Source organism: Aotus nancymaae, unplaced genomic scaffold (genome assembly GCF_030222135.1).
Source record: "Aotus nancymaae isolate 86718 unplaced genomic scaffold, 86718_ANA_hifiasm-v0.15.2.pri h1tg000046l, whole genome shotgun sequence".
NCBI lineage: Eukaryota > Metazoa > Chordata > Mammalia > Primates > Aotidae > Aotus > Aotus nancymaae.
The window spans coordinates 12009012-12028787 of record NW_026988460.1 but is presented as its reverse complement, the minus strand read 5'-3'; the positions used below and the strand labels follow the sequence as shown (position 1 = coordinate 12028787).

The window sequence follows — 19776 nt, the reverse complement described above, 5'->3', positions numbered from 1 at the left end:
ATTACAGGTGTGCAGCAGCACGGCCCACTAATTTTTGTATTTTAAGTAGAGATGGGGTTTCACCATGTTGGCCAGGCTAGTCTCAAACTCCTGACCTCAAGTGATCCTCCCACCTCAGTCTCCCAAAGTGCTGGGATTACAGGTGTGAGCCACTGTGCCTGGCCTGATTTTTTTTTTAACAGCCTTGGGGACCCTACCCCAGATTTATGGAATCAGAATATCCTTGTGAACAGGTTGGACACCTATGGTTTTAACAAGCTGCCCTCTAGTTTCTCAAGCTGTCAACCCCCACTGGCCAGAGGTAGGGTGTGCGTGGGAACTACAGCTATGAATGAGGGCATCTCAAACTTTAATGTGTATATGAGCACTTGGAGATCTTATTAAAATGCAAGTTCTGATTCAGTAGGCTGTGGTGGGGTCTGAGATTCAAATTTCCAGGTGAGAACAATGCTGCTGGTCCATGGACCACCCTTTGAGTAGCAAGCACCTTGGTGACATATAAAAGGAAGTCATGAACAAAAACCTCTTGTGATGAACAGTTCGTGAGGATTTTATTGATGAATAACCTAGAAATTTTTGTATATTGGAAGGAAGAATCTCAAAGTTCCTCTGCTCAATTCCTATTTAATGAGAGCTTAGTTAAAGGTCATGAATTCCTGGTGCCCAGTGACCCTAGAGTTGGCAGAAAGCAAAGTGGACATTCTGGACTTCAATAATCTCTGTTTCTAATAGGAAGGAGCACCAAAGAAAGCCAGAGTCCATCAAAGTGATTTCTATTTTTTAGTGTTTTGTTATATTTAATGGTAAAAATCTATGCAAAAACATCACATCTGAATTCACAGATATAAACCAAGAGATGACAAAGATGCCACACATAGTAATTGGTAGAGTGCTGGAAATACCTGCTGACTGAAATGCTTTTCAAAACAGATTAATTGCTGCTCATTTCTCTGCTACCCTAAGAAGGTCTGACACCGCACAGCTTTCGAAATAGGACATGCAGCATCCCTTACAATGGATTTCATGCCATTACTCAGTACCCCACTGATGTAATAAAAGACTGACTCATTTCCTTTCCTCTGCATGATCTGTTACAATGGAAACCGGGAGACCATATGCTGGGTCTAAAATGCTCAGTATGCCCAGTGGCTCACAATGATTCTGCCAGTTTAGGGTGACACACAGTCCAGAAAAGCGGTGAGAGAATCACTGCTATACTGTTGCATTGGAGCTTTTTGAGAAATTGGAAGGATTTCATCAGATAATCATTATCTCCCTTGCCCGAAACTGATGGATGGCTGAGATGCTCTCTTATAACCTTGAAGATCTTTTTTGTTCTTTTCTCAAAAATTTCCTAGCCATGCCGGCTTTGCCCACAGCGTTACTATGCACACCGTTTCTAATAGAGCTCATAATAAGAATATTTATTTCCTTGTCTTTCACCATCAAGATTGTCAGGAATGTCAGCACAGCTCAAGGAACTGGATTTCAGAGCTGCTGACTGCTGCCAGCAGAGACAAGTGCATTTCAGTAGATGTCTATGGAAAATTTTAATACATTTCTCTGTGGGGAAGGGAAAGTAGTCAGGTACTTCACTGCGCAGCAGCACAGCATCATTTCATGTATTTTGCCTTTCCTAAAGAGATCATTATACCAGAGAGTAGTGGTATTTTTTTTAATATACCTACAAGATTAATTTTTAGATTTGCAGCCATGTGATGAAAGCTTAATGCAGTGAAGGTAGCCTGCAGAAGAAATTAGTAAAATCTACAATTTTAATTTTGATCAGACTTCATATTAAAAGGAGAAATGTTAGTCTGAGTGAACCTGAATCTAAATATATATCCACAGTGGAGTGATTTTCTCATGTAAAGGACAGGGCTTCAATAATGCAAACATACTTGATAAACAAGATGTTTAGCCCTTATTGAGTTATAATTATTGATAGAATCAATAGGGATTTGAGAGACTTCTTTTAATCTCTTCATTTTATACATAGGCAGAGTGGAGCATAAAAAATTTGACAATATTTTCCCAGTATCAAATAATGATTTGAAAGAGAAAAAGGATAAAAACTCATATCCTGGACTCCAGATTTAGTGCTTCTGATACTAACTTGAAAGGAAAATGAAATTCTAAAGAATAATCCCACTTTCCAAACACAAACCTTTGAAATCAAACCTAGATTTTCTGTCAGTCTTCAAAAACCGGAAATCCTAACAATTCCATGTCCCTGATCCAGACATAGAGGGGAACCTGGCTCTCCCACCCTTCCTTCGTATGCAGTATGCTTGAAATACACGCATTTTTACCTCCTTTACTAATTGCTATTTTCTGCTGAAAATGTTAGCTCAGAATTAGATGAGAAAGAAAACACTACAACTTTTGAATGGAGGACAAAAATAAAAGTGTTTTTCAAATTCCAAATTTAAAAAGTTTCTTCTTTTAATTATATGGAAGGCAAAACTGAAAATTAAGGCAGTAACAAGAATGGCAGATATTGAACTAAACTTCAGCCTGAACTTCCAAGAGTAGAGTTTATCAATCTTGTCATGACAGACCTTAGTGAAATCCTAATAAATATCACTGCTTATTAAACCTCCACATGACTGAACCCTTTATGTGCAGTTATATTTGCCCTTTAGTCATTACAGGTCCTTTAAGTTGACACTGCAAGTTGCCTACACATCTCTCCATACTCTCCCTTATTAACAAAATTATGATATTTTCCAGGTCATGAAATATTTGATTTTTCACTCTCCTTTGCCACTGGGGTGATCAATGAAATGGAGGCAAAGTCCTCAAGCAAAAAAAAAAAAAAAAAAAAAAAAAAAACTTTAGATAATGAAGGTAAATTGAAATGGACAAAAACAAACAAAAACAAACTTTGGCCTTTTGTCTTTGCTTCTTCCCATTTGATCTGGTTTGGAATGCAGACTTCATGCCTCATCCATACCACATGCTAAACACTTCAGAGTGGGATCAGTGAAGGGCATGAGTCCTAGAGACATCCTCAAGAAGCTGTGCTAGCTTTAGATTACATATCTTTGAAATTCTTGCATGCCAGCTGCGTGCACTGGCTTACCCGCTCCTGCAATCCCAGTACTTTGGAAGGCCATGGTGGGTGGATCACTGGAGGTCAGGAGTTTGAGACAAGCCTGATCAACATGGTGAAACCACATCCCTACTAAAAATGTAAAAATTAGCAGGGCATGGTGGTGGGAGCCTGTAATCCCAGCTACTTGGGAGGCTGTGGCATGAGAATCAATTGAACCTGGGAGGCAAAGGTTGCAGTGAGCCAAGAACCAAGATCACACCACTACACTACAGTCTGGGTGACAAAGTGAGACTCTGTCTCAAAAAAAAAAAAAAAAAAGGAAATCTAGCATGTGAGAAAAACAATATTGTGAGCTGGGTTTTCGGTTATTTGCAGTTAAATGCATTCCTAACTGATGTAGTTGTTATGCGTCTCCACAAAGTGATCTTAGATTCTATGGTCAAGGAACTTTTTTTTCTTGGTCTGATCCTGTGATACTGTGATTAATAAGAAATATATAAATATATATTTCGTCTATATCCCAAAACTTTTGTAATTTCCTGAGTGATACTGGTGAGAAGAGTGTCTTTTGTTATTCATAAATAGGCCCCTTTCAATTATACTTGAGTTTATGCTAATGAGGTGACTCTTGGTGAAGCCCTTTGACTGGTTATCAGAGGAACCAACCAAATAATTCAAGGTTTAAAACTTTCAGCCTCCTTATTCCCCACTCCTGGGAATGGGAGAAGGGCTGGAAATTGAGTTCAATTACCAATAGCCATAGATTTGATCAATCGTGCCTACATAACAGAACCTGCATAAAACCCCTAACGGACAGGGTTTGGAGAGCTTCTGGGTTAATGAACGCATCCATATGCAGGGAGGGTCCACAAGGGTAGAAACTCCTGCATCAGAACCCTTCGGCCCTCACTCGCTCCATATGTTTATCTGGTTGTTCATATGTATCTTTTATAACAAACTGGTATGGTAAGTAAACCGTTTTCCCTGAGTTCTGGGAGCCATCCTAGCAAATTATGGAAGCCAAGAAGGGAGTTAGGGGAGTTCCTACTCTATAGCCAGTTAGTCAGAAATATGGGAGGTCAAGGCCTTGCAAGTGGCATCTGAAATGGAGGCAGTTTTGTGGGACTGAGCCTTTATCCTATGAGTTCTGACACTAACCATCCTAGAGTAGTTAGTGAGGTAGTTAGTGTCAGAATGGAATTGAATCATTGGACAGCCAGTTGGTATCCAGAAGACTGGAGACTTGGTTGTTGGTGTGGAAAAAACGCATACATTTGGTGTCAGAAGTATTGTGAGTAGAAACAGGTCACAGACAGTTCAGACCATCCAGGAGATGAAATGACGCAGGGCCATCTTTTTTAACCCAATCAAGTTGTAAGAAGTATGAGTCATTTAAATTACACTGCATTACCAAGCAATAGCATTCTGACTTTGATTGACTCAGGTGCCTTTCTTCTTGTGCCAGGTAGATAGCAGTGGGGTGGAAAATTTGCACAATCTGACATTTTCCTATATTAATGATGGGAGGCATTCACAATGTTTTTTCCTCTACATAAAGGGGCTTTGGGAATCTCTGTAAATGACACTGTCCACTCAGCTGGTGTCAGAAGGGAGAGCATTCAACAAAAAAATAACAGTGAGTGAAGTGTACACATGTCAGTGCATTTATATGTACCTCCAGAATGGGGTGGCGGGCCGCACAGTAGTACCATTCCTTGACCTCGACGGACAGACACAGTGCTTCTTGTTCTTGTTTTAAAGTTGTCAAGATCTGTTGGGAGAAATAAGGGGAAAAGCATTTAAAGTCCTAAGATATCATGGGAGAGTATCACTATTTCAAAAGAGAATCATTCTGCTCAAAACAGCATTGGTAGCACCCATAACAAGGGAATTCACGAGACCTTCTTTTTATATGATATTGTCCCTTCCTCCTTGATTTTATGGTTATACTGTTCACTAAAGTATCCACTTGCCACATGTGCCTATTTATATTTAAAATAATTAAAATTCAATACAATTTATAATTCGGTTCCTCAGACACTAGTCTCATTTCAAGTGCTCAATAGCCACATGCACTTAGTGATTATCAAATTGGCCAGCAGAGAAATAGAAGACTTCCATCATGCCAGAATATTATATTGGATAGTACAGGTCTAGGTGAAGACACTAAAGATGTTAAGTGACCTGCCCAAGACCTCTCTGTATCTAAATATCATTATCAGGATGCAAACTCAATTATGACACAATTATGTTCACTTCACAAACCATCCTATTATATGCAATTATACTTGTCTCTCCATACATACCCAGCATGTAACTCTCTCTCTTTATACACATACACAACTCTCTATAAAATGTATAGATATATATACGGACACATAATTGTTTTAAAGTTCCTGTGGTATGCTTTAAAATATTTAGAAGGTACTGTTCATGGTTCTTTTTAGAAGACTGTTTTATTCCCTCAAAAACGTCAAGTCTGGTTAGAGAGAATAAGACATTTATAAACCCAAAGATCACAGTTTAATAAGCAGTTACAAGTACAAATGAGTTAATATAAGAAATATGTCTAATAAAGTGAGACATATTATTGGTCATGAAAGTTTTTCTTCCACCCTCCCAAATGTAAATCCTCTCAATAAGGAGTGTGTTAACTGCCATTTCATTTTTTGTTATTACATTTGATTTAATAACCTTTTATCATATTTGAGGACTTCCAATTCAAATATGTTGTGCAGGGTTGCAAGCCATCTGGTTGTGCACACTAGAGCAGAGTGACATTTACATGGATTTCCTCCATGCTGGCCATTTTGGTAAGTATTTTATGATTATTATCTCATGTACTCCTGACAAGAATCGGGAAGGCTGCAGTTACAAAGTGGAATGCTTCCACATTCAGGCTTAGTTTCAAGAAGTGCTAAGGATATTTTTTAAATTACACATATACATGTCTTAATTACCAGATTATTCTAGAATTAGGGATATTTTAAGTTTATACATTATTGTCTTCTTCAGTTATATATTCATAAAAATTCCATTAAGTACTATCTGATTGCCAGCTCAGAAGGCAAGCATTGTGAGAACACAGCTTCTGTCCTGTTAGGGCTCAAGCTGGCAGGTCTGACACATAACACCTAATCATAGCAACCCAGAGATTGCTGGGGTTGGGCTGTGAAAAGTGCACATGAAGGACACATACATACTTAGCACAAAACAAATCAGTGTTATGACTTGAATTATATTTCTGATGTTAATAAGCTTCTTTATATTCAATGGACACCAAGTGAGGGTAGAACATGGTATTTTTCTTCTCTTAATGGAAATAGTCTGAGATTTCTTCAAAAGGAATTAAGCCAGGATTTTTAAAAACTTTGTCACAGAATTAATATTTTAAACCATTATCCCTAAAAGTGGCACTGAATCAATCTGAATTGTCACTTCTGAATATAGGTTCTTAGAGTAAGTCATCTACATTTTTGCACAGATATCCCATTCAATTTCCAGAGTTGCATGAAAAATTAAGATTGAGAGACAGTAGAGATCAGGTATCATCTAGGCAAAACCAATCATGGTTTCTGACCAGAGAAATAGTATCAAGAAATGAGCAAGAAAATAAGAAATAATGGCAATGATTTTTAACTATCTTTCCTCAGTTTAAAAAAACTGTATTCACGTGTTTTTCTTCTTAGCTTATAAATTCATTCACTTCTATAAGTTTTAGGCATTTGAAGTGTATCTCATTAAATCTGGTATTTGAGAAAATAATCAGAAACATTTATTAGTTATTAATTGAAATAGATTCCAGATGATAAACCCTTCCTATACAGCAAACAGAAAGACTGCATTTGGGCAGATCTGAGTTTGAAAACCTTCTCTGCCACTTATTAACTGTGTTGACCTTGGGCAGGTCTTAATTTTCTCATAAATATGATGGAATGAATGTTCTTTGTTTCAACATAAGAATCATGTGAAAAGATTTAAAGAGATAATCTTTGAAAAGGCATGAAGGCAAGCACAAGATGTTTCATGCTACAAGGTTGGTGCTCAGTATGCGTTTGTTCTGTCTACTGCCGAATGTTGTGATTCAGTGGCAAAGCATACCCCAAACATTCCAATTAAGGAAAGGTTTCAAATAGCAAATGCACACTAGAGTGAGCTGCGGATGTGAATCAAAGGACACGATATTTATGCACATGTTTAGGAAAAGATTACATGCCCCTAATTTTTCTTTTCAGGTATAAATATCTATCCATATCCTAACAGTTGGCAATATGACAGTTTTCTAAGTAAAAGAACTGTGTGTATAAATGGGTATTATGCTGAAGTTTGTACACTCATGGTTAATTAAGCCTTTACCACCAATATTTCCACAATTATTATTAGTATTAATTTATTTTAAATTTTTTCTATCAGTTATTGGGGTACCTACTGGTGGTATCTGGTTATGAGTATTTTTTTTTTTTTTTTTTTTTGAGATGAAGTCTTGCTCTGTCACCAGGCTGGAGTGCAGCGACGGGATCTCAGCTCACTGCAACCTCCGCCACCCAGGTTCAAGCAATTCTCCTGCCTCAGCCTCCCAAGCAGCTGGAACTACAGGTGCCTGCCACTATGCCCAGCTAATTTTTGTATTTTTAGTAGAGATGGAGTTTCACCATGTTGGCCAGGATGGTTTCGATCTCTTGACTTCATGATCCACCAGCCTGGGCCTCCCAAGTGTTGGGATTACAGGCATAAGCCACCACACCCAGCCATGAGTTATATATATATATGATATATATATATTAGTTATATGATATATATATCAAATATATTAGTTATATATATCATATCACATATAATATATATGTGATATATATATATATATGTGACAAACTAGTACAGTCACTACGGAAAACAGTGTGGAGATTCCTTAAAGAACTAAAAGTAGAACTACCATATGATCCAGCAATCCCACTACTGAGTATCTACCCAGAGAAGTCATTACTCGAAAAAGATTCTTGCACACACAAGTTTGTAGCGGCACAATTCACAATAGCAAAATCACGGAACCAACCCAAATGCTCATCAATCAACTGTGCCGCTACCAACTTGTGTGTGCAAGAATCTTTTTCGAGTAATGACTTCTCTGGGTAGATACTCAGTAGTGGGATTGCTGGATCAAATGGTAGTTCTACTTTTAGTTCTTTAAGGAATCTCCACACTGTTTTCTGTAGTGACTGTATTAGTTTGTATTCCCACCAGCAGCGTAGAAGTGTTACCTGTTTACCGCATCTCCACCAACATCTACTGCTTGTTGATTATGGCCATTCTTGCAGGAGTAAGGTGGTATTGCATTGTGGTTTTGATTTGCATTTCCCTGATCATTAGTGATGTTGAGCATTTTTTCATATGTTTTTTGTCCATTTGTATATCTTCTTTTGAGAATTGTCTGTTCATGCCCTTAGCCCACTTTTTGATGGGATTGTTTGATTTTTTTCTTATTAATTTGTTTGAGTTCATTGTAGAGTCTGGATATCAGTCCTTTGTCAGATGTATAGCTTGTGAAGATTTTCTCTCACTCTGTGGGTTGTCTGTTTACTTGGCTGACTGTTCCTTTTGCTGTGAAAAAGCTCTTTGGTTGAGTTAGGTCTCAGCTATTTATCTTTGTTTTTACTGCATTTGCCTTTGGGTTCTCTTGGTCATGAAATCTTTGCCTAAGCCAATGTCTAGAAAGGTTTTTCCAATGTTATCTACTAGAATTTTTATAGTTTCAGGTCTTAGGTTTAAGTCCTTAATCTATCTTCGCTTGCTTCTTGTATAAGGTAAGAGATGAGGATCCAGAGTCATTTTATCTCCAAAGCCTTAGTACTTGGGTAATGATCAGTAGCAGCAGGCATTATGAGACAGAATACATTATGGATACTTCTCTATCACTGTGACCATCACACTAATAGCAACAATAGAATTGACTTGCAAAATGTATTGCAGTCATGCCATGTGATCAAGTACTTTTCTTATTTGATCTCACTTAATTCCATTATGCTTTAAACTCCCAATTTATAGGTGATACAGCTGAAGCTTGGGGAGGTGCAACACCTTCTTCATGCACCTGGATGTAGCCAGAACAAAGATACAAACTCATGTTTTGTCTCTCTCCAATGTGACTGCTCTGAAGCACCATAAGCTATGGCTTCCTCACTGATTTCATAAAGTCAGTGAAAAAGAGCTTTCACATCAGTTACTAGACATCCCAGAGACACAAAAAAGTACATTTAAATAAAATTTATACTCAGTGAATAATGGAAAAAAATCCACATTTCAACACATAGCGTGATGGGCTAGTATAGGTACTTTGGTTCCAATCTTCTATTCTTCTGCTTTTCTTTGTGGATGAACACTCAATATGGAGATTTTATATGTTAGGTGCAAAGGGTGAAGTTGAACAAGATGAAAATAAACAGAAACAACTCTTTTAAGAAGCACGATTGTTCCCTTTTAGGAAAGTAGCTAAACAAGTCCACTTGGGTTGTATTCCCTTTAGCAGTTGGTCACTAAAGATATGATTGAAAAAATAATGTATATATAAAACAAGGAATTAATATCCATGTACCAGTTTCTCAAAATAGCCTGTCTTTCCAGCTTTATATGTGGTTCATTGACATGTGATGAGTAGATTAAAAAAACAAATAAATCCCTTTTCTTTTTGGTGTTGATTTCATTTGTCAGCATTTTACACAACTTTTCCAACAGCCGTGTGCTAATGAATGTACGATTGTGTGGCAGATGTGTTTTCATATCATATTTGTGAAAACAGCTGTCCTTTATTCTCCTATGGAATGTAATATCTGAATTTCATTTTAAAATGAGATTAGAAAATATGCTGCAGTATTTGGAATGTGCTATCTCATTGTGACCAGAAAGGAAGTGATTTAGCAGTTACATTCCTGGAGGAGTGGAAATGTACAAAGGCCTTAAAGCTGCAATACGCCATCAATAATAAAAAGCCTTAATATAGAAAAACATTTAGAATTCAGGCCGTGGAGTAAATCAGAGAGTAAGGGGAAAATGTCCATATATTTCTAGTCCAGGAAATTTTTAAATGTTTAGAGCTGGGGAAGCAGTAGCTTACCATAAATACCTGAATATGGTAAGTCTGACTATAGTCTAGAGGAAATAAAATCAAGAGGGTCCAAGATCTTTTTTGAGAAGTAATAAAAATAAATAAGAAAAAGTAATTAATTTAGGTCATAATTAATGAACCAGCCATCACACATATGGACAGGAAGAACTGAAGCTATTCACAGGTGGGATGATCCACAGGAGGGTATAAAAAGTTTAGTTGTAAAATGATCAAGAATTAATGGGATAATACCATGCTTCATAGTTTAAGAATCCACAGAGAGAAGGGAGAAAAGAAAAAAAAGAAAAATGATACAGTAACCATGCATGTAATACACATACTATTTAACGCAAGTCAAAAAAATACCAATTCACTTTTTTCCTGACTTGGGTAGACCTGGATTCTATTAATTCTCCCAGGGTGGCCTTAGAACAAGAAGTTGTCAGCACTGGTTTCCTTTGTTATTGCTTCCTCTAATTTTGAAAGTAGCAATAAGGAAATCAATATCAACTTGGAAAAACAGTCAAGTGATATATTTGTTATGAATATGATCCCCATAATGATGATTGTACCATTTGCAAAAAGAAAAGAGGTATTTTTGAAAGGAACTCTAAAAACCCATTATCATACAGCATATTAAAAATTACGTCTTGACTCTCTGCCATTTGCTCCCTGAGTGTATGTGTGGATGCACACTTTATGGTTTCCTGGATTGAAGAGACTCATAGTGAAAGTAAATCTAAATTTACAAAACCTATGAGTTTCAAAGCCATATTTTTTTACATTCTTTCCACTTAGGAAGAAGGCTAGATTTCCCTGTAAGAGAGTATACAGCAAGAGGAAGAACTGGTTTAACACCCTGGTTTTGGAGTCAGAAGGACCTGAGTACAAACTTAGCACTCTTACTTTCTACCTGTATGATGTGGGTAAGTTACTTAATCTCCTTGAAGTTTAATTCTTCATCTCTAATGTCAGGACAACAACTCCTATCTCATAGGACTTTCTGAAGATTAAGATCATGCATGTAAATCACTTAAGATGCTGCCTGGTCCAAAGTCAGTAGTCTATAAATGTTAGCACTATCAGTATAATTTTTTTGAGCATCCAAAGGGAAGTCTACAGAAAGTGACTCACTAGGTGAAACTTCCACCAGATAAAGTAACATTAGAGTGGCCAGGTCAACCCTACTGTGGGAAACAAACAAACAAAAAAAGCTGGTAAGACTTAAAATATATCCTCTTCTGTTAGTCCTAATTATGTTTCCAAGTCAAGATGAAAGCTGAAGTGAATCAGATATCTTATCCTTTACATTGCATGAACTGTATTCTTTATAACATTTACATGAGGTTCAGACAATTCTTCATGAGAAATTCTTCCTATGATCTTCTGGTCTGAGAAAGCCTGTGTTACTTTTTAATATAAAGGTGAAAAATATTGCTCTTCTGAAACAGTAAAATTAATAGTTTACTTTTTTAAAACTTTTAAGTTTAGGTGGACATGTGCAGGTTTGTTACATAGCTAAACTTTTGTCAGGAGGTTATTTTTCCTGATCCTTTTCCTCCTCCTGTGTTGTTCCCCTTTATGTGTTCATATGTTCTCATCATTTAGCTCCCACTTACAACTGATATGTGGTATTTGGTTTTCTGTCAATCTGCTGATGATAATGACCCATTACCTTTTTTAAAGGATGTAAAAATATGTGATTTTTGGTGGGTCACAGTGACTCAATTCCTGTAATCCCAGCACTTTGGAAGGCCAAAGCAGGCAGATGGCTTGAGGTCAGGAGTTCAAGACCAGCCTGGCCAACATGGGGAAACCCTGTCTCTACTAAAAATATAAAAAATTTAGCTGGGCGTGGTGGCACACACCTGTAGTCCAAACTACTGAGGAGGCTAAGGCAGGAGAATTCGAACCTAGGAGGTGGAGGGTGCAGTGAGCCACGATGGCCCCACTGCACTCCAGCCTGGGTGACGGATTGAGACTCTGTATTTAAAAAAAAAAGTGATTTTGTAAACAAAAATAAAAGATTGAGCATTATTTACTGATTATATACATTTATTCACCAATTGTAAAGTTTTAGAATACATACTCTATACCAAGTGGAAATAAGATGGATATAAAGGGAAATTCACATACATCTACATATATATAAAAAATCATAAGGTAGTAATAGTTATGCATGCCAGTGTCTTGCTGTTTTTTATGTTATTCATTTGTTTATGTAATATTCAGCAAAAATTTTTGAGTTCCTTTTTGGTACCAAGTGTTTGTATCAGCTATTTTTTCTCTCTAGTAACTGAGCAAAACAAAAGAAAACCTATGGCTATTCTAAAAACCTGACATTGGCCAGATGTGGTGGCTCACGCCTGTAATCCCAGCACTTTGGTAGGCCAAGGTGGGTGGATCACAAGGTCAAGAGTTCAAGACCAACCTGGCCAAGATGGTGAAACTCTGTCTCTACTAAAAATATAAAAATTAGCTGGGCATGGTGGCGCGTGCCTGTAGTCCCAGCTGCTTGGGAGGCTGAGACAGGAAAATCGCTTGAATCCTGGAGGCAGAGGTTGCAGTGAGCTGAGATTGCCTCACTACATTACAGCCTGGGTGACAGAACAAGATTCCATCTCAAAAAAAAAACAAAAAAAAAAAAACCTGACATTAATTACCCCTGTTTGTCGGCACTCTAAAGTAAAGAACCAAAATCTCTTTTTAAAAAAAATTTATTTGAGACTGAGTCTTGCTCTATTGCCCAGGCTGGAGTGCAGTGGCATGATCTCAGCTTACTGCAACCTCTGCCTCCTGGGTTTAAGCGATTCTCCTGCCTCAGCCTCCCAAGTAGCTGGAATTACAGGCCGCTACCAACATGTCCAGCTAATTTTTGTATTTTTAGTAGAGATGAGGTTTCACCATGTTGGCCAGGCTGGTCTTGGAACTCCTGACCTAAAGTGGTCTGCCAGGCTCGGCCTCCCAAAGCACTGGGATTACAGGTGTAAGCCACTGTACCTGGCTGGGACCAAAATCTTATGCTAGGTGTTGGCTTGTGTTGAAGAGAAAAGCAAAGCTCTTTCCTGGAGATTTTTGTATAGTTAACAAAAGGATTTACTAGTATTTCTAAGTTAATGTACACTTGAGTTACAAATGACTCTCACAGAAATGGCTTCTAAACTTGTTTGGTTTTTTTTTTTTTCAGAGTCTCTAATGCTGCAGCCATGACATGAATATCACTATGAAAATCCTTAATACACTTATTTCAGAGTAAAAGGGAAGGAATATTCAGAGCTGTGCCAGGTGCTGATTCCAGCCCTCACAGTGTTCTCTCTCCAACTGTCTGAGTTTTTTCTCATGGTGTTGGGTCACACCAAATAAAACCTTACAATTTAGATATTACCTTGGAATTACAAAAATATCACTTTTAACCATAAGTACCTTCAAAAGTATGACCTTGCTATTAATCATTTTCAGTGAAGAGTGAATTAATTCAATCAGGTTGCTTTCACTTAACGAGTAAGTAAGAGCAGTATGGAGTCTTCAAATATGAGTTTTGAATAACCAAAGAAGAATCAAAGAAAAATTTAATCTATGAAGTAGTGGAGAAGGCAAAGTAGAGCTGAGAAAGTTCAAGAAGGATAATGACTTAAAAAACTGGATGAGGAAAGTGGTGTGTGGAGACTGCTAAAGACAAATTTGCCTAGGGTCAGCAATCCTGTATTTAGCAAAATGGGAGGTTATTCTCCTCTTTCTCATCTTGCACTACATTACTACATCATACATCACTCTTTGTTTCCAGGAACAAAACCTAGGCAAGAATTAAAAATAGCATAATCAATATTACATGTTAAGAAGGCTTCTTAACTTTGGCAATTTAACCACTTTCTAAATATTATCTTTTTGGAAGAATGCTAAGGCCAGTTCCACCCAGCATAGCTAAATAACAATTTCTCAATTTCTATGTATTTATTCATTCAATCTTCACCATAATTCTTTGAGGTAGGTTCTATTACTATTCTCATTTAACAGAAAGAAAAATAAACATCCAAGAGCTTAGATTAGAATCCGGATTTTCCCAACTCAGAAGTCCCTATAATATAACATCTATTCTACATCAAATTAAATAACAGGGATGAAACCATATTTGTTGATGGTCTGTTTGACTCTCACACTTTTTCACCCCTCAACTACTATTTTCTAGACTTTACAAAAAATAAGGTCGCTTGGCTGCCCTTTTCTCTGTAAGCATACGGCATTCCTGATAGCTGTTTTTATTTCTCATTTTAGTTCTTTCCTTTTCCTCATTTCTTTGACATATGCTATTTTATCTAGACCTTTGTGCCATTTAAGAGGCCAACGAACAACTCAATTTAAAATGTCTGAGTCTCCCTGTGTGTTTCACAAAAATGTACACCTATCTAACTCAAGAGGTTACTGCAATTAGTGAAATATGGCATCGTTAATAATGTTGTTCTCCTTCAGAGACAGGTGCCCTAACATGCAAGCTATTATTACCAGCATTTTTCTCTACGGGAGCTCATCTCTTTTCCCATATCATCCTGACTCAGGAGTGTTAATGGTTAGGCAGCTGCATTCTCTATCTTTGGTTTCATACTTACGCGACACAAAGAGGAACAAAGGTTTCAGAACAGCATCTAGCCTCATAAATTTCCGAATAAAATATGGACCCCTTCACTGTGCTCTGCAAAGGCCCTTCAGGATCCAACCCTTGCCTACATCCCTAGCCTTCTTCCCTGCCACTTCCCTCCTTACTTATTTATACTGTAATGGCCACGTTTTGCTTTCTGTTCTTTAAATACCTTCTGGCTAACCCAGTCTCAGGACCCTTGTCCTTGCTGTTCCCCTTGTTTGGAGTGCTCTTTCCCCATTCTTTGGCTCATTATGTTTAGTCTTTAGGAACCAACTCAAATGCCCCTTCCTCAGAGCAGCCTTACCTGAGGGCTTAAGTAAAGTCAACTGTGACCTGGCTCCAGTTACTCTGTCACATCCCCTTCCCAGCAATCACCGTTTGCAACTACGGTTCTCATTTGTGTACTTTCTCTTTTACCATCACTACTCCCTCCCCAAATTAAAGCTCGCTGTGGGACAGGAATGTTGCCAGTTTTTGTTCAGGCTATAGCCAATGCCCCAAACAGTGTCTGATAATTAGCATTTGTTGAGCACTGCTCTTCTTCCTGTTTCACAGGCTGCAGTGGTGGTCAGTGAAACCTGTTGGACTAGGGAGAACATTCTTGTATTTGTCCTCATGACACACTGTTTTCTAGCATCTTGACACAAAGGACATTTGTATGCTCAATAGTCTGGGATGCTCTGGAGAATAATTTCAAGAAAAGGTGTCCAGTCAAGGGCATGGAGCCAGCTACTCTCCTGCATCCCCATCCTTAAAAGCAAAGCTAAGAGATAAACTAAGATGGGAATGTAATCAGCATATGAGATGGAGTTATTGCTTGGCAAAATAAATACCCTCCCACCCACTCTCCCACTCACCCCTGCCCCAGGGAATGCCAGAGATGATGAAAACATGAAACAACTCCATGCAAATTGCATGGACCCATTAGTTGTGATTAGGGTTGTTATCAGCCAGTCAGTGATATATCATACAATTATCTTTTCTTCATCTAGTGTGATAATTTTATAACCAATAGACTTATGATCATTATAGCTTTGACAGAAAGAAATATGATTCTTCATTTTGAATTTTTACTTTATAGCCTTTTTTCTCCCCAATGAAAATTAAAATTAGCAGGTTGTAATTCATTGTACCAATCTTCTTAATAAACAGGCACCTCAGAAGGCAAATCAGATACACTCAAGTAACACCAGAATGCATATTCTCTGAAGAAAATACTGAAAAGTTATGCATCAAGAGGCCTTCATAAAGTCAGTAATATACAGAAAAAGCCTTGGAAACATATTACTAAATGGAGACATAAGGGCCACAGATCATGATCAAACCGCACAGACTACAAATCTACGAGCTGTACAATTGGTCATGAAAAACCCTGCTTCAAAATGAAAGAAATCTCTTCATCTCAAACTTTTTCATTCCATTTATTTCATTAACCTTTCAGGAATATAAACCTAGGCAGTGAACTCACTACCAAATTTGCCTAGCACTTAATGGCAGTAGATACAATATCTCAGGAAAGAGGAGCAGTTTCTCACTTCTTATTCATAAATGGAACTAGATCGATGCTCAAGTAGTTATACTTTCTCTTAATTCTATCCAAAAGAGTAGGCATTTCTTTTTTGTCCAAGAAGCTTGGGAGGAAAATGCACTCATTCTTACTTTAAAAGGAGAGGCATATGTTATCAGTACTTCCATCCCTGCTCTGCAGAAAAATTTTGCTTTAAAAGCAAATAGAAGACACTTCACTATGTACTCAGTTTCAAGTTTTTGAACTAATAAAGTAGGGATTGGCGGCATTTAAAAATGCAAGTCATGCTTAGATTTATTGTGCCTAAGAAACTGGACATGCTTTGCATTATAGCTATTTTAGGGAAATCAAAGGTAAGGGAAGTAACTGGTTTGTTTAATCACTGGTTTAACAAGGGCTGTTTCTCTTCTCTTTTCCAACATCTTTGAGTATAAAGCATATCTTGGAATACAGGGCGCTGAATTAGCTATATACTGGTTAAAAACTTTTAAGGGCATAAAAAAAATTCTGTATATAAATGAAATTCCCAGATGAGGAGCAGCTGTTATTTATGTTGAATTTAAGTTGCTTCGGCAACTTCAACCATATATTTTAATCTCATTTAATTACATTTTGAAAATAAAACCATCATCAAATATACATGCAAGCTATGTGTGTATTCATCATCTATTTAGATTTTGCAATGGGTGCTGTTTCCCTGTTCTCAGTTTCACAAAGAAGAATCAGAGAAAGGCTGCAGCGTGTTAAACCTGTCAAGTCTTAGAAATGCCATTGCTCATGCCCCTTGCTCTTAAATGCACTTTGTGGTAGTTAAGAACCAATAAAGATTCATTCAATACCTACAATATGCCTACTATCAGCACTTATCATAATGCCAGCCACTGTTTTAGACACTGGGGATACATCACTGACAAAACAAAACAAAGCAAAAATCTCTCTTCTCAAAGAGCTTCATGTGGGTAAAAGAGATGACAAACAAAATAAGTAAATCACACATAGTATCATTGATAAGCACTATAGAAAAATAAGCTAGGGAAACTGGATAGGGGATGTTAATATGAAAACTTGGAAATAAGAATTAATATAAAAGTAGAACCTTTCTGCTTTCCATCCTGCTTCTAAGTGTAGGAAGATAAACCACTTTCCCCTTTGCCAGCTCAGCTCTCGCCCCCCACCGAGGCTGCCAAGAAGGGCGCAAAGTAGTGTCAAGTGACACAGCAATCCTGATTTAGTTTTGTACTTTCTTATTTATAACTGATGTGGAAGTCATCTTAGTTCATGTAACACCTGAGGAAACTAATAAATAAGCATTTTCACTTTACATCTAAAAGTTAAATACAGCTCCCCAGCAAAACAAAACTTCTAAGCTGCTGAAGAAGTGGGAGAAACAACTGAGGAGACATATGAAATACACACTGATTTCCTAAGAGAAGGCAATTAACAAACTAGCATGGTGATCATCTATGTCAGCAATGGATAGTTACTGTTTTCTGCCTCAGAAATCCCACGAAGCCAGAGAATTTCAGTTAGGAAGAACTTATGATCCTTTGTGCGGTCTGACACGCCTCCCTTCTTCAGTGTTACTTGTGGTGCCATGTGTGGAAGATGTAAGAAATAGGAAGATGAATCCAACGTGGTCCCTGACCTCAAGACTTTTACAATCCAGATATAAGAAAAGTCACATCAATGGTTCCACTGCAAGGTGTAAAGAAAGTATGCAGAGTATTGCTGTAAAAGTGCATAGAGTAAATGCTGTAGAGCATAAGAAAGTGCTATGAGAGTAAAGAAACAGTCTATACTTTCTGCTGGGCATGGATCACTCAATCAACATTCAATATGCACAGACATGGACCCAGAACAATGAGGATCAAAGGACTTGAGTTTTAGGTTTAGCTTCTGGGATAAAAATCTGGCCAATTTCTCCCCCTTTGGCATCCATGACCTGGTTCCTCTCAATCTCCACCTCGGCCCTGCTCACTGTCCCCATCGTTTTTATTGCAGGTCAGTGTATACAGATAGTGCCAGGGTACAGTCTTACCTTGCCACAAGGCATAACTGGATTCTCATGAGATCACTGGCCTCAAGTGAGTTCAAGAGTTACTCAAACCCAGACTTTATCAATATTGAGACTACTCATGCTCTGGTTTACGAAAATAAGAACGAAGCTAATATCCAGCTATATTCTCATTTTCCACGTCAGAGCACTGGCCTGTCATCTTTCCATCTTCACAACGTTGCTCTTGAGGTCATTTTCTGTTTTGATTTCTTTGGGTTTCTCTTTGCCTTGGAACTTTCCTGGTGCAGTTTTCAGCAACTGGATTCTAGGACAACTCAAATTGCTCTTCTGTAACAAGAAACTTTACAGCTGCAAACCTCATGTGGCACTTGAAATTCCACAGACTTCTTTAAAGATTGTAGATGAAGCCACAGTGATAAGGGTGCTAAACAGCACAGCAACTGATAAAGACTTTTTTTTTTTTGGAGATGGAGTTTCGTTCGTGTTGCCCAGGCTAGAGTGCAATGGCACGGTCTTGTCTCACTGCAAGCGGTTCTTGTGCCGCAGCCTTCCAAGTAGCTGGGATTACAGGTGCCTGCCACCATGTCCGGTTTTATTATTATTATTATTATTATTATTTTTAGTAGAGACAGGGTTTCACCATGTTGGTCAGGCTGGTCTTGTACTCCTGACCTCAGGTGATCCGCCTACCTCAGCCTCCCAAAATGATGGGATTACAGGCATTAGCCACTGCGCCCGGCTGATAAAGACATTTTTAAGTGTCCCTAAAGTAGCCCGGCATGGTGTTGTGTGCCTATAATTCCAGCTACTTTGGAGGCTGAGGCAGAAAGGCTGCTTGAGCCTAGGAGTTTGCGACCAGCCTGGGTAACACAGTGAGACCTTGTCTCAAAAAAAAAAAAGTGCCCAAAATACGTGGGTGTGTTTTGGTGAGCAAGTGAAGATATTACAGATCTCAGGTGAGGCATTGTGGTCCTCAAGTGATAAGAGCAATGCTTATACCTTTCTTGCTTAGCTAATTCAGCCACTTAAAGGTTGCAGTAAAAATAATAGTATTTACAGCTAATATTTATTGAGCACTTCCTATGTGCAAGGCACTATCCTAAGTGTTTTTCATGTATTAACAATACATAATATCTAATCCTCTTAGCAATCCATAAAGTGGGTACTTTTATACTCCTTTTTATAGATAAGGAAACTGATGCCTGAAAAGCAAAACAATTTGCTCAAGTACACAATGGTAGCAAATGATAATGCCAGAATGCTAACTCAGACTGTCTTGCTCCAGATAACCTGATGGTTTTTCCTTATTTTAAATTTGTTATTGTGTGACATATTAAGCAAACAAAAGAAAACAAATAATGTTTATGCAGAGTTAAAAGAATACAAAAGTGCACAACTGTGATCCTAACACCCAGTGTAACAAATGAAGCCTCCATGT

The 19776-nt window shown here is 37.8% G+C and overlaps 1 protein-coding gene across 9 annotated transcripts in view; it reads right to left on the bottom strand.

Annotated features, from left to right (window-relative positions):
• LOC105728198 (contactin-4) overlaps window positions 1-19776 on the bottom strand; it is a 973166-nt gene that overhangs the window by 246043 nt on the left and 707347 nt on the right. For all 9 annotated transcript variants that reach the window (XM_064361938.1, XM_064361945.1, XM_064361939.1 and 6 more), the window contains one exon: window positions 4734-4829. In XM_064361938.1, coding sequence (XP_064218008.1) covers window positions 4734-4829 — 96 coding nt within the window. The remainder of the gene's footprint in view (window positions 1-4733; window positions 4830-19776) is intronic.